Source organism: Telmatherina bonti (assembly GCF_933228915.1).
Source record: "Telmatherina bonti genome assembly, chromosome: 17".
Taxonomy (NCBI): Eukaryota; Metazoa; Chordata; class Actinopteri; order Atheriniformes; family Telmatherinidae; genus Telmatherina; species Telmatherina bonti.
This window is the reverse complement of record NC_136615.1, coordinates 11,423,140-11,438,192: the sequence shown is the minus strand read 5'-3', so window position 1 is coordinate 11,438,192 and position 15,053 is coordinate 11,423,140. Positions and strand designations below refer to the sequence as shown.

At 39.1% G+C, this 15,053-nt stretch overlaps 1 protein-coding gene across 3 annotated transcripts in view; it reads left to right on the top strand.

Annotated features, from left to right (window-relative positions):
* mast4 (microtubule associated serine/threonine kinase family member 4) overlaps window positions 1-15,053 on the top strand; it is a 126,633-nt gene that overhangs the window by 18,576 nt on the left and 93,004 nt on the right. For all 3 annotated transcript variants that reach the window (XM_079256724.1, XM_079256723.1, XM_079256722.1), the window contains exons 2-3: window positions 1,980-2,133; window positions 7,664-7,797. In XM_079256724.1, coding sequence (XP_079112850.1) covers window positions 1,980-2,133; window positions 7,664-7,797 — 288 coding nt within the window. The remainder of the gene's footprint in view (window positions 1-1,979; window positions 2,134-7,663; window positions 7,798-15,053) is intronic.

Sequence of the window (15,053 nt, the reverse complement as noted above, 5' to 3'; positions counted from 1 at the left end):
AGTGGATGAAGGGTGAACTGCAGTTTAATGCACTTCCGTATAGGCTTCACTTTTAACCGCTGGAGGTCGCTGCTTGGTAAATACTCATTGAACAGCCTAGTATTAAGCTTGCTCATAATAGTAGAAAAGGACTTTGTGGATCACACAGAGTTTGATAGATCATTCCACCACTTGGGAGCAACAGAGGAAAAGAGTCAAGCTATTGAATTTTATGCCACGTTATGGTGCAAAATCAGTAGTTAAACTCTATTAATAATAATAATGTTCCTGTTAAAGGCTTAATGGACTGTTGTCTGGAGTTGTTCACATAACTTTTGAGACAATGAAAACTTCTTAGAGTGATGGAAATCGGGGTCATGAGGTGTGAATGTTACAAGTATCTGTTTGTGCACATAATGGAACTGAAAATGATCTGTTTCCCCATGCTGTGTGTTGCTTTTAGCAATGATGACTGATAAGCAGTTTGATTACATAAAACATGTCTTATTGTTAATGGAATTGACCTGGCATTCACATTTTAGAAATACCCAAAGTTTCATTAACTTGTAATGTTTGTTCTAAATTTGTGCTCCTACTTGTTCTACAAAGACTTAGAGTTGTCTTTAATGGAACTGGGATCATGAATCATCCTGCTGAGAAACAGAGGGCATTTCCTTCCACTGATGGCTCTCAGCCGTATGCATCTTTGTATTCGCAGGGAGGGCCTCTTCCTCACCACTGGGCTTTATGTTGTCTAAGCTTTGTGCAAGGTATCCTCTTCTGAGAAGACAAAAGGCTGGGAATGCACAGTGTTGTGTAATGTAATATGCAGTGGCTTTATAACCTGCACTGTTCCTGCAGGTATTGTTTGTGGCTCCCATGCATGGACCAGTGATTTACACGGGACCAGTTGGATAAGCTGTTACAGTGCTTTGACCAAAAGATTAATCATTTTTAAAATCTAAAACACATGTAGAGTTTAGAGAACTAAATTTAGTTCAGTGTTACTTGCTTAAAACATTTGTATCCAGATATTCATTTGTCACATTTATGTGCATACCGCTTTAAGACGAGATCATGCAAATTCCTGTTTTCTGCTATATTTTTTAACTATATGTCTTTGTCACACAAGTAGTAATAAAACCTGTTGTTCTACCTCAAGAGATAAACTCGGTGTGGCGTGCCTGAGGATTTAGTTGTAAATTAAAAGTAAAAAGTTTTAAGTGCTGCACAAGAGCCAACAATGCATCAAACAAGATAAATGAATAAAAAGCTTATATAAAAATATTTTAACCAGTTTTTGAAAGCAACGAAAGGGTCCACCGATCTCATGTTCAGAGAAAGAGATTCCAGTCTCTTCTCTGAATTTCTATTCAGTTAAATTGCTGTTTAAAAAAAATCCCAGCAATCCCTGAGATTTTCACTGTTTAACTCTGACATCAAATCGCAGATGGTCAAATATATGCCTCTTAATACAAAGAGTCCAAAGAATTAAATCTGTGCACTCGCTCATCTACTCTTGCCATGACTGCCATAAAGCACAATGCTCGAGTATCCCTTTTCTTTCTAATAAGCCAGTTAACAAAAATTGCCGGGACAAAGACACATCCCTAAACTTACATCCTTTCACTGACTTCCTGCCTCATTTTTACTAAAATATTTATGTTCACTTTCAAAGCAACACTAAAAAACTAAAAACCCCTCACAAAGGCTAATTAAGCATCCGTACATCATCCCATCTCTTCTCTGCATTTAACAGCACTGAGTGTTTACTATGCTGTGACAGTTGTGCTACCGATAAATTGTCTTAAAGAAAGACTGCATTATCTTGATTATAGTATTGCAATGTATCATACTATATGCTATCATTGCCCCTGTATTGTGATACGTCTTGCATCCAGATTTTCATTTGTATGCTCTCCTCAAGAGTACTGTTTTTTTTTAGTGTACGTCTTTTCATATATTCTTCTTTTTCTTTTCTTGTCCTTGTTTTTCTACAGTTGGACAACATTCTTTATCCACCTCCTACATCTCTCAGGAAGTCCAGTAACCCAGATGTGAGTCATGGATTAAGTCCCGCTCTCAAATTAAAACGACATCTCAGTGAGGATGGGAGACATGTTCGTAGGAGGAGTCTGGGCGGTGGTCTCACAGGTAATTTTTTTTTTTTTTTTGTATTTTTATCTCTGGCCCATCCTATTTTAGATTAATTTTACTAGATATGAAAAGGAAAATGCAACTAATGAAGCTTAGCATTTGTCTCCGGAGAGGTCAGAAAAGATGGCTGGCTCCTTTTGTTGACCCATAGTTCTGATTTCTCTCACTGTTATGATTCATAGTCTTGGCACACAAATGAATGACTGACTGTGAATGTGATATATTCTTCTTTTAAACCCAGATGGATAAGACCAGGAACTGTCTCCACTGCTACTAATTTTACTCAAACATCAAAAGATACTATATGCAGGAGATGTGGAAGCTCTTCATCAAATTACTAAATTGTTCTCTGTCTTAATTCTAACAAATACCTTCACAGATTGTTTACTGTTTTCCACAACTTTCATTTTTATTTTCAAAAGTCCTCCTAAGACGAAGACAAATGGCGTTTACATTTATCACCATCTGCAACTATTAAAACTCATTGAGGCTTATTAATGGAAACAGATGCCCCTCAATGGCGCCTAAAAGTAATTTAAGATAAATTAATTACATGTGCTGTGAGGGTTCAAGGACATTTTCTTAAAGTGTGCAGAGAAATTACTTTTTTTTTTTTTTTACAATCAGTAATCCAGAGCAGTGGAAATATTTCCCATAAATGATCTACATCGCCCCCCCTCATGTAAAACTGCTTTCAATTGTATCAAGTAATCAAAAAACTAATCAAAATAACTGAAAAGAAATGATTGTTTAAAAAAAATTCAACAATAACCTTGACACAATAGGCAAAGAAACATGTAAAAGATACTGTGAGACTCCGAAATGCAGTAAAAAAAAAAAACAAAACCCTTGTTAGTAAACTCAACATAAAGGTCGACGGGCATCGTCTAATAACTCTAATAACTCTTTCTCGATTGCCTTTCAGTTTTTCCAAAACCGAAAGGTTTTTCCGGCTAATCTGAAATTATGTCTAGTGGCTAATACGTTGCTGTGTGTATATGATAGCCAAAATTTTTAAGCTAACCAGTGTCAACTTCTTTAAGATTAGGACCAGTCATCTAACGTTTTATTGCATCACGTTTGCTAATCAATATCTTTATTGGAATGTTTATTTAACTTGTAAAATCTAAAGCAACTTGTCAACAGCTACTTTTCCTCTCTCCAGACTCCACATGTAATGAGCTTGTTGGATGTTCTTGGAGTTTACCTTACTGCCTCTGAGCTTAACGAGTTTAATAAGGCCTCGCCTCTCTCTCTGCATGACGCGTACACGTGCACAGCAGATGTTGGACTGCAAAGTAGCCTATGCTGTGCTTCCCAAGCAAGCGGCAACCTCTTGCACTTTTAAGAGAAGTTTATGCGCAAGTGCCAAAATTTGCAGTTCACCCTTCTTCCACTAGGGGCTGCAAAACAGAGCATATCCCCATAGACTCACATGTTAAAAAGGCCAACTTCACAGCAGAAATAAACATGTTTACAGCCTGGTTCAAAAATCAGTTTTAAGTTTAATAGGTCAGGTTTACCTTCATGACAACTGTGGGGGGAGTGAACTTTTTTTAAACTCGCCCGTTTAAAAGTAATTTAATCTCGAAGTTCAGCATGTTTAGGGGCGCGTCCTTTTGATTGACAGGTACCCGATCTCCCGCTTCAAGTCAGAAGAACGTAGAACAACCTCGGTTTTTAGCCAGCTAACAGTGTGACTTAGCTTTAGCCCGCTTACTGGAGTTCACTAGATTGTATTTTCCAGGAGAGACCACACACGTGATAATGCCAAGATGGCGATGGTAGCAATCGCCTAACGCGCTTCAGTTCAGCTCTTCAGAAACTTACGGGTGACGTCACATCTTTTATAAACAGTCTATATAGAGGCAATAGTGCAGGTTCAGTTCAGACATTTTGACGTTGTCCGTGTGAAACTATTTAAATCTCCTTAGAAATAGAAGTGACTTATCTGACCAGAATATAGACGTCCAGTTTAGGCCTTGTACACATGTAACCACAAAAAGCCTCAAGTCCACATGTTCTTGTCTTTTAAAAAAAATCTGTGGACACCTAACTGTATAAGCACTAGGGCTGTGACAATATGCTTTTGTCCCGATTCAAATCCGATTTGTTTTGCGTGCCGATTTGATTTAAATTGCTATTCTCACAATTCTTCGATATTGCTGATTTTTGTTTGAGTAAAAACAAAAAAACCTGTAAAACCCCAGTTATGTACGTCCACGTGCAGATGCCAAAACGAAGCATTCGTAAATCTTCATCGTGGTCGGAGGCTTTTAGAAAGAATAGTTTTTAATGCTATAAATCTGTGCTTTCATGTGGATAACAGGAGAAAAAATATCTTTGTTTTATGGGATACTCGACTATGTGTGTACATGTTCTTAATCCCTCCATTATTTTTGCAAGACTCCAGATGATCTTGCAGCATTGCTGCAATTTATAGATACTACGCTGGCAAACTCAAGTATTATTCCTCTGGACAGAAATTCATGTATCTGGTTACCTCTGCCTAGGAGTTTGTTTTTACTGGCATTTATGTTTGTTTGTTCTCAAGATAACTCAAAAGGTTATGGGCAGATTTTTATGAAAATTTCAGGAGGAGTTAGAAATGTGAAAAGGAAGAACTGATTAAATTGGTGGTAATCACCATTTTGATCCAGGAATTTTTTAAAAGGATTGTTTAACATTGTGCTTGGCAGAGGTTTGCACTCTCCGAGTGCTTTTCTAGTTCTTTAATATATTCCCTCCTTGGACAAACACAGATCGATGTTTCTTGTTGGTTCTACCAGCCTTGTTTGCTTTCATTCACTAAATTGGAAGACGTCAGACTGATGGTTTGTTTTATAGCTTTGAACAGCATTTTTTTTTCCCAAGGTGAGGGGTATATATTGAGGACTTCACCTCACTGATTAAAATGTCGACCTTTTCAGTTAATGAAAGAGGCGTAGCTTTGAATAAATGCATTGCCCTTTAGTAATTGGTCTACAGAAAAACAAGGTGGATAAAAAAAAAAACTAAAGCTAGCCTGCTTTGATTGTGCTTTTCTAGCAAAATGAGTGTGAGTCATTCCATTTAATATGAGATCAGTCTTTTATTTCCACTGCTATTTGTCATTGATCCTGTAGCTCGACTCGAGATGCAAGCAATTTCTGAAGGACTGATTCTTTTAGACGTGCTTTCATGCTTTTTTATAGATGTAATTAATGGTTTGACTCTTACAACTTGAAGGTTGAACGTTAAGTCATCGATGTTCAGCTGGAATCAGCCTCTAACTCATGCACCAGAAAAGTAAAGAGACATTTAGTAGTTTTCCTTCTTGTGTTTTTCAGTAAAACATACAGTAAAATATTTATTGTTTATCAGCTTGACACAAGAGCAGTTGTGTCTGAAGTGGAATGACGAGTGTTTCCCTCTATTTAATGTGTATAAACGTGTGATGGCACAGTTTGGCCGTGTTTACCCTGCCCAGTCTGACAAGATGGAAAAGTGTTGATGGTTTATGTAAAGACACAGTTAACCAGAATGTGAGAATAGGCTGTAATGCATCCCTTTAGGTGTGGCCAGAACTGGATTTCATCTGCTGACAGCTGGGAACTGACCTGCACTAATTGTAAATGCACCTTTACCCCCCGTTACACCCCCATCTCCTGATACGCCCTGTTCTAAAAGTGTTGACTAGTTTGTTTCCTTTATGCTGGGATGTGATGAGCTCTGGCGAGGAAAACATTTGTCGGTAAGGAAGGAAAGACCTGACTTTTCTCCCCTCATCCTGTTTGCTTTCACTTCAGTCCTCCTGGTTTTACTGCAGTGAGTTGTGCCTATTATAAGATGTATTTCAGCTCGGAAATGAGTTGAATAAAGAAAACAAATGTTGAGATTCTTGTCATGAGTCAGTGGCGTTTCTGTGTCTGAGACAAAGGCTAGTTAAGATTAAACTGATGGTTTGTTAAAGAGAAATGCTGCTGTTTTAACTCACGACTGGCAGCTACAAAATTCCCGGGCAACTTATAATGTTTGTCAAAGTGTTTGTCAGTATCTTGATATATTGGGGAAATAGCTTTAATACATGGGAAAAGTCCAGTTTCCCCCCCCCCCCCCCCCCTGATTTTAATAAGGCCTCCAATTTTATAATTTCCCATCTTGGCTTACAAACAATGTTGAACCTTCCAATCTGAAATGCTCATATGGACATAAAACCTGGACTAAATGAGAACTATCAGTGGCCAGATATAGCCTAGATTAGGGGTGCTTTGAGATCTACCATCCTGCAACTTTTAGATGCAACTCTTGTCCAACACACCTGAATCTCGTAACCAGGACTCTGCAGAACTGGATTACATGCAGAGGAGGGAAATCAGCTATTTGATTCAGGTGTGTTAGAGAAGGGTTGCATTTAAAAGTTGCAGGATGGCAGATCTTGTGGACCGAGCTTGGGCACTCCTGGCCTAGATGAAGCACCACTTATAGGGGAATAATGTATGTCTTAACTTGATACTATGACATGAAAAGTGAGCTCATGAATTTAGCCTCTGCTGCTTATCCTCACATCTGATATAAAGATAATTGCTTCAGGCAAAGCAGCTTCAGATGTCCCCTTTTTGTTTAAAGCGCTGCTTGCTTCTCTTCTTTCATCCAATCTTTTTTTTTTTTTTTTTTTAAAGAATTTGCAGAAAAGATGACTCCATTTCCAATTGATATTATTTTATTCATGCCGAGCTAGTGATGCAGCTAAACCTGCTAATCTCATTGATCTCTGTAATATTTTCAGTCTTTGTGGAGCAAAGTTTGTTTAAAAGAAAGGGTGCAGATAAAAACAAATGAAGTAAAGAAGCAGCATTTAGCGCCATCTAGCTGTGAGATAAAAGTAACTTCATGTCAGTTTTGGAAAGCAAAATTCTGACAATGTTTTTCTGTGGTTCAGTAGCGTGTTTGCATTGTGGTTATGTAATGTTGGGGTTGTCGGGGATCTCTTAATAGGCTTTGCCACCCTCTGGCCTATTTTAACCCTTTGCCTTCCTGTTTGTCTGCACAAGGCCAGAAGCTTCAGGTCAACAATCCTAATAAGAGCTGACAGCAGGGATGTTCTCATGTTAGTGAAACATCCTTTGACTTGTACTTTCTCCCCACAAACTCACTATGGTGATGAAGAATCATCATTCTCATGACATACAGTACTTTGGATTTACTGTAGAATGACCGAGCCTGTTGACAAGCTTGCAGAGTTGGAAAACCCTACCTAAATCCTTTTCTCTCCCTTCTTTTGGGTACAGAAATATTTTAATCCAGATACCCCTGACTGGATTTGAAAGAGTTGTCTTGAGATTTTAACTGAATCAAACACAGGTAGGGTTGTGTTTGATTTGATGGAGTTTTGGTCTAAAACTCTGTTGACGCTGATGAATAGGATTGTTTATGTAGACCACTATCTGTGGCATGATTTGTGCAAGATAAAAGATCAAAGAAAAACAGTTGACTTTATCTTTTTGATGAATAATAATGATGATGAGTGCATCCTGTTGTTTTGCAGGAAAATACCTTCTGCTGCCCTCCAACTTCCAGCAGACACAGACGACTCTGCAGCCATCGTCTGAGACTTCCAACCTGGTTCGCTTGCGTTCTCTGAACCTGGGAAAGTCGGACCCTTCCATCACCTCCAGCTTGGTGAGTGATTCCTAATTTTGATATGTGATAATCTGCATCCTGTTATCCTTTAAATGACTCACTAGGAGGTAGAGTTTAGTTGAAATAAAGCCGCCGTTGTTTAAAAATTACATTGAACACTTATGCTTTTTATAGTACCTCCTTATTTACTTTTCCTGGAATACATCTACTCTAACAACATTGTCTACTTGAATTACATCCAGTTTTCATGGCTATCAGGGGGTGGCTGTGGCTCAGGTGGTTGAACTGCTTGTCTTGTGACCTGACGGTCAGTAGTGGGAGTCTCTCTCCTCTACGCTGCTGCAGCCCCGAGGAGGATTGTTCTCTGAGGGCCTGTCCCAAGCCCGGATCAATGCAGAGGGCTGCGTCAGGAAGGTCATCTGTTGTAATACATGTGCCGATTGAGAGGGATAAGCCGAAAGGGGAAACAACTAGGTGTATGGCTATCGGACATAATATTTGAGTGGCTTCTTGAGATGAGCAACCAGCTGTAAAGATGTCGACATGACATAATGGTTGTGATGTGACACTGATTCAATACAACTTATAAAGATGTCGACATGATATAATGGTTGTGATGTGACACTGATTCAATACAACTTATAAACTATAAATATGTTTAGAGAGCCGTATGGTCTACGTCGGTGTCATGGTTCCTTCACAATGATTTGAAATCCCACAATTCATATCTAAAACCGCTCTCCCAAAAATCATCTATTTGAAATCATGACAATATACACAAGACATGCAGGTCAGTCACTAGAGCATTTAAAGAGACTTGTTGCTTTGCAAAATTAATTAATGTACGAAGCACTTAAGGTGCATTTGAGCCCTTCTTAATCTAACCTTAAGTCTTTGAATTCAGGTTTGCTTCAAGTGAAACAAAATGCAGGAAGCAGACTACAGCTTATGTTGCAGGAACAGACTATATTATTCAGAAACAATAGATGAGCAAACTTAGACTGACTAAATGCTTCAGACCTTTGTTGTACTGAGTCTCGCTGAGTATTTGGTGAGGCTATGACCTTAATAAGTATACCAAGGCCATAGCCATACCTACGTAGCTCTTTGGTGCAGTGCTTGTCATAGTTGATTCCTAATTAAATTCAGCGGTATTTGTATAACGCCACTTAACAACAGGGAACTTTACAGACATCAATACAAGCCAATTCATGGTAAATAGCCTAGATAAGCAAAAGCAACAGATTGCATCTAATCTTGACTTCAGTACAATCCTCCATCCTGAGCATGCACAAGGAAACAGTGGAAAGGGGGAAAAAGGAAAGTTTTAAGCCTGACTGTGAAGGTAGAGAGGGCGTCTGCCCCCCGAACCCACAGTGGGAGTCTATTCTATAAGAGATAGCAAAGGCTCTGCCTGCTACTGTACTCTCTGGGAACCACAAGAAAACCTGCAGCCTGAGACCAAAGTGCTCTGTTTGGAATATCTGGAACTATAAGATCTTTCATATACAATGAAGATTGGTCATGGAAAGCTTTACATGTGAGGAGAAGACATGAAACTATTCTAGATTTAACAAGGAGCCGATGAAGAGATGCTAGAACTGGAGAAATATGATCTCTCCCGCTAGTTCAGGCCAGGTTGTATTTGGGACAACTAGTTAATGAATTGCAGTAATCCTGTCCTGAAGTAATGGAAGCATGGACTAGTCTTTCTGCATCTCTCTGAGACTAGACGTTTCTAATTTTTTGCAATCTTATGCAGATGGAAGAAGGCGGCTCTACAAACCTGTTTTAAATATGAGCTGAAGGAAAAAATCCTGGTCAAAAATAACTCCAAGCTTCCTCACGGTTGTACACAAAGCCAAATGAATGGCATCTAGATTAATTACAGAGCTAGACAATTTGGTCCTGAGTTTTTGAAGCTCAAAGACAACAACCTCGGTCTTGTTCTGCCTTTCAGACATCTTTGTAATCTAACAAACTCATTACTTTCATCTGACTCTGTGGATCCGTAGTTTTAATTACATGTTGCATCAATTTAAAGTGAAAACATTGCCCAAAGCAGTCAAGGCAGTCCTTGTTTTCTGCCCCCTAGTGGCCACTTCTGCACTACAATAATTCTGACATGCCATGGTAAGAAATTATGCATATATAGCACATTTTTTTTAAGTTATATTTTGTTAAAGTTCCATATAGAAACTTCAGATAAATAATTTTCTACCCATTATTTTTTTAATCATGATTTAAAGAGTTATTTAATTTTTTTCTGTCATGGGCCTCCCTCAAGCTTATTCAAGTCTGGCCAGGGAAGATGTATGGTGTACATCCTAGAGTAGATAAGTCAGTAGCGCGAAGATACCCAAATGGAAGAAGCCCTGCTAAATGCTTTGACTTTGGGAAGAAATTAAATTAAAGAAATTAAGTTCATAACAAAACAAGTAAACATTTCAATCTATTTTTAAATAAGGGTCACTTACTAAAAAATATACCTAATAGGTCAAAAGATGTTTCACATGTGCATAAGTTTAAAGCAGCTGAGCTGTCTTCATGTCGGTCCCCAGTAGCAGAGCAGCATCAAGCTATTCTAGTCTGAAAAGATCAAGGAGACTCCTGCAGTGATGGGGTTTGATTTTCCTTGTAAAAGACCTTTTGAAGGCAACATCAAGCATTTATTAAATCAATCTGTGTTAGACGTGCAGAAGGATTAACTTTATTAAAATCCTGATTGTTGTTTTGTCCTGACATTATTGTCCAATTTACCTGAAACAGCAGCTTGATGCAGTAACGTCTGTGCTTTCCAGCAGTGAACTTTGTTCTGCTTTTCTGTATGTTATCAGTTTAGTGCATTACCACTGATTTGTAGGCTCATAAATCGTGTGTGTTTTGTTAATGGCTTTCATCTGTCACTGCTCCCAGCTGATAAAAGCCCTCAGTGCATTATTTGAGAGTGCAATATAAATATGGTTATTTCTATTGATGCAAAACACCAGAGCTACACAACTTTAACGCTGTTTATCAATGTTGATTTACTGTATTCTGATTGACCTCTTATTTATTTGAAATCTAAATGCTTAAAATGAGAAGAAAACAGTAAAAACAAAGGCTGTAGAAAATGTCTAAATGCTTCCCCGTTGAACTAAATGACATCATGGAAAGAGATGACCTTCAACATGTTTGCTCTGTTTTCTCAGATCCCTTTGATAGATACTCCAGTGTGCTTTTGAGATCCTATTGTCTGAGGAGTGAGATGCAATCAAAAGCAAGGCTAATCCAATGATGTTAAGCTATGACTCATCCTGTGTGTGGGTGCTTAATATTGGTTAGAGAAAAGGTTAATGCAATAAAAAGCATGTGAGGCTTGTGTTTGTGTGCACACACATACCTGTGAGGGTGCTTTTAGAGGAGCTGGGAAGGTAGACTTTGACTGACTGATGCTTTCCCCCTGTGAGTGGGTCGAGCCAGAAACAGGCTCTGAACCTGAGCTGGAGGGGGGCCAAGTTTTTTTCTGCTGGGCCATAACATCATGGTTGTATTCTTCACACAAATAACAAACCTCTTCAGCAGTGTGGCCTCCTAATTGAGATTTTGACGTAAAATTTAAAAGTGGAAACAAATATGTGAAGTGTGTCCATACACTGGGTGGCGCTAGTGCATTTCCCTGTTTCTGATTAAATACATGTGTCTCTGTGCTTTTAAACGCCACAAATGAATCCCTCTGGTTATTGCACCATGCTGTGCGAATGATTACATGATTCCCTGTAACATAATTGTCCTCCTGTGGATAAGTCGCCCCCCCCTCTCAGTTCAGCTCATGTGTTGATTCAATTTACGTTTTCCAGCTTGACGACCTGAGAGAATCCTTAACATAATCGACTTTCCAGAGTGGTAGGATTTGTTTTTATTGTGATTCCTGGCCGATCCTCTTAGACAGCATTTAATCTGACAACCATCACGGGAAGGTCAGAGGTCACGAGGTGAGAGCATTTCAGCAGCAGACATACCATTTCTCTTTCTTCCCGGGAAGGAGGTGAAACTGTGCTGGATGGAAAGGATTTCCTTTTTAAGCAGATTTGCATTAATCCACTAAGTCATGTTGGTTATATTTATATAAAAGTGGCTCCCCCAGTTTAAAGATCATGGGGTCCAGCTAGACTCATGTGAAATTTTATTTCCATCAGACTCAGACAAATGGAAGTACAGGTGGATGGAGGAAATTGGGCCTGTTGCTAAGGGAGAGAAGTGAGTCTGATATGTCCGTGACTTTCCTTTTTTTTTTTTTCTTTTTTTTTTTTCTTTCTACAAAGAGTTCTTAAATTGCTCTTAGAAGCAATTTAATGTTCTTGGTTACATCTATGGTTATATCCAGGTTGCTTGTAGGCTCCTTTCATAGACCATATATGAAAGATGGACAGAGCCACCAGTGGTTAAAAGTGAAGCCTATGTGGAAGTGCATTAAACTGCAGTTCCCCCTTCATCCACCAGGGGCTGCAAAACAGAGCAAATCCCCATAGACTCTTCACAGCAGAAATAAACATGTTTACAGCCTGGTTCAAAAATCCATTTTAAGTTTAATAGGTCAGGTTTACCTTCATGACAACTGTGGGAGGAGTGATTTTTTTTTTTTTCCTAACTCGCCCGTTTAAAAGTAATTTAATCTAGAAATTCAACATATTTAGGGGCGTGTCCTTTTGATTGACAGGTATCTGATCTCCGGCTTCAAGTCAGAAGAACGTAGAACAACCGCAGTTTTTAGCCGGTTAACAACTTGACTTAGCTTTAGCCCGCTTACCTCCGTTAGCTGGTTAGCTCCTGTTATCTCCGGGTTAGCACTTAGCTAAAGAAAGCTCGGAGTTCGCTCGATGTCAATCATCCACCATGACGCTCACAGCCCCCCTCTTAGCTCCACCTCTTTGCCCATAATTGTGTTCGTCCGGGCGAGACGCATGCCTCTGCCAAGATGGCGATGGTAGGAACCGCCCACTGAGCTTAATTTCAGCTCTTCAGAAACCTATGGATCACGGAGGCTACGTCCATCTTTCTATATGCAGTCTATGGTTCCTTCCTGTTAAGTTGCATCTTTTTCCAATTGAAGACTTGACCATTCAGGGCATAAAATCAAAAAAAAAATCTACCATTTCCTTACCAGCCCTTTCAATCGGGTAACAACATGAGATCATGGTTTTAGTGTGTTCCAGGAAAAGCCGCAGAAACCTGAAAATATAATTAAGCATAAATCTTGTTACTGAGGTTGACGGATGTGGACTAGAATGCAGCTTCTGGACGAGATGCGGAAATCCTTTGTTTTTACACTTGAAATTCAACCTCCGATTGTCTAGTTTATGCTATGTAAACAAAGCACTTCAGCTACTAACTAACACAATGTCTGAAGGCTAGACTTGTTTAGCAAGTGGTTTCCATGACTGTGATTTCTGCAGAACTCGCTCAGCTGATTGTTTTTAAGGCAAAGTCAGTCAGACGCCTGCAGAGAGTCATAGGCATGATTCGGGACTCCTCCCAGCTAGGAAACAACCTGCTCACACTCTGGGAAACGCTACAGGTCCATCAGACCCCACACTGCCAGATTTGTTAAGTTTTTTGTGCAGACATCATATGTGAGCACCGCTCCTAACAGAATCAGGCATTAACACCGGGAGATGTACTGTACATGGAGTGACTTTTTCTTTTGACGTCGGCTGGATGTAATTTTATACAATCATAAAGATTGTTGCTGTGAAGACATTCAGTTCATGTTTGCTGCTATATTTAGTTTGGCTTTATGAAAATGTTTCATGTAAAGTGTTGCTCTGATGTTGAAATGATACAAATAAATAGATATTAAAACAAATAATAAAAAATGTCAATATGATTTAAGTTTGTAGTAATAAATGCATCTTAAATCTGATCAGTTTAATGAAATTAATGTAAATAAATGACTTTTTTTATTTGAAATTTGAGTTGACTCTTTGGGAACCGAGTTAACCCAGACGGCAACATATAAAAACATTTACAGGGTTTAAATCGATCCCTGATTTTTGCCTGATATAATCTGAAGTGTTATCATCTGCTCACTCTTATTCTTAACGCTGTGTGCATTTCCCCGGTAACATGGGTGTGTAACGGCATGAGAAAATTGAAATCTGGTGACCGCTGTTCTGATGCTATCGCGTGTGGACACAAGCTGACTGGCTGACGTGTCGCTACATCTTAATGGCATCTTTTGGAGTCACTAGACGACGCCTCAGGGGTTCTCATCCAGCCACTGTATCATCCTGTCTCCAGAATGAGCTCAGTGAAGAAGATGACAGGGAGCATGAAACACAGAAACTTCAGCTTCTTGCTACCCAACTGGATGATGCTGTTTAATCAGCATAAGCATTGCACTACATATACTTAGTTTTTTGGGAATAATTTTGAACTCTAATTTGATTTTCCCGACGAAATCTGTCAAAATAATGCCTGTCAGTTATGGAGGCAGGATGGCATTTGTCATGTTGACGGCTCAGTGACTTAGAAGCACAGCGGTCCAGTCTGACAGTGACTGAGTGGCAGCTGTGTTGCAGCGTGATGTGGTCGTCAAATCGAACGGCGGTCAGATCTGGCAGGTATAGTCATGTCTGAGGAGATTTACTTTAACTGGCTGACTTTGATTGTGTTCTGGTTTGTGGAAAATGGGCCACTGAATTAAAATTAGAATAGTTCTGTAGCTTAATACATTATTGTGAATGTATTTCTCCAATTTTCCTGACATGTGGTTGGAACTAGATCTATGTTCTCTTTCTGAAAAGCTTTTTGTTCCTCTGTTTCCTCTGGGAAAATCCACATCAATGTTCGTTCCCTCGTTCAGCCCATCACTTCAGCTTTGCTCCTTTTGAGGCTGATTTACATACCTTTGCCTGTTGTATTATGTAATATGAGTGAACCTCCATTTATCACATTTATACTCTGAAACGTCTTACAGAGGAACCAACCACGACAGATTCCTCCACTTTGTTCCTTCCTGTCTGAACAGTCCTGCAATGCCTGGAGATTTGGCTGTGGGACCAACCCATTCTGCAAATGGAAAGAAAGATTTCATTTAAAGTCAATTCAGCAGCAGGATGAGATAATAACTAAATCATTATTATAATATTTACTGTGGATCATTTGTTTAGATACAAACTGTTGAATTGAAACTATTTTCTAGAGATGTATAACCTCCAGATCACATTAATAAGTGATTTTATTTTCATGCTTTTCCTCCACAAAGTTGATGTATGCCTTCGACACTTAAGTTCATCCATCAATCATACATATAG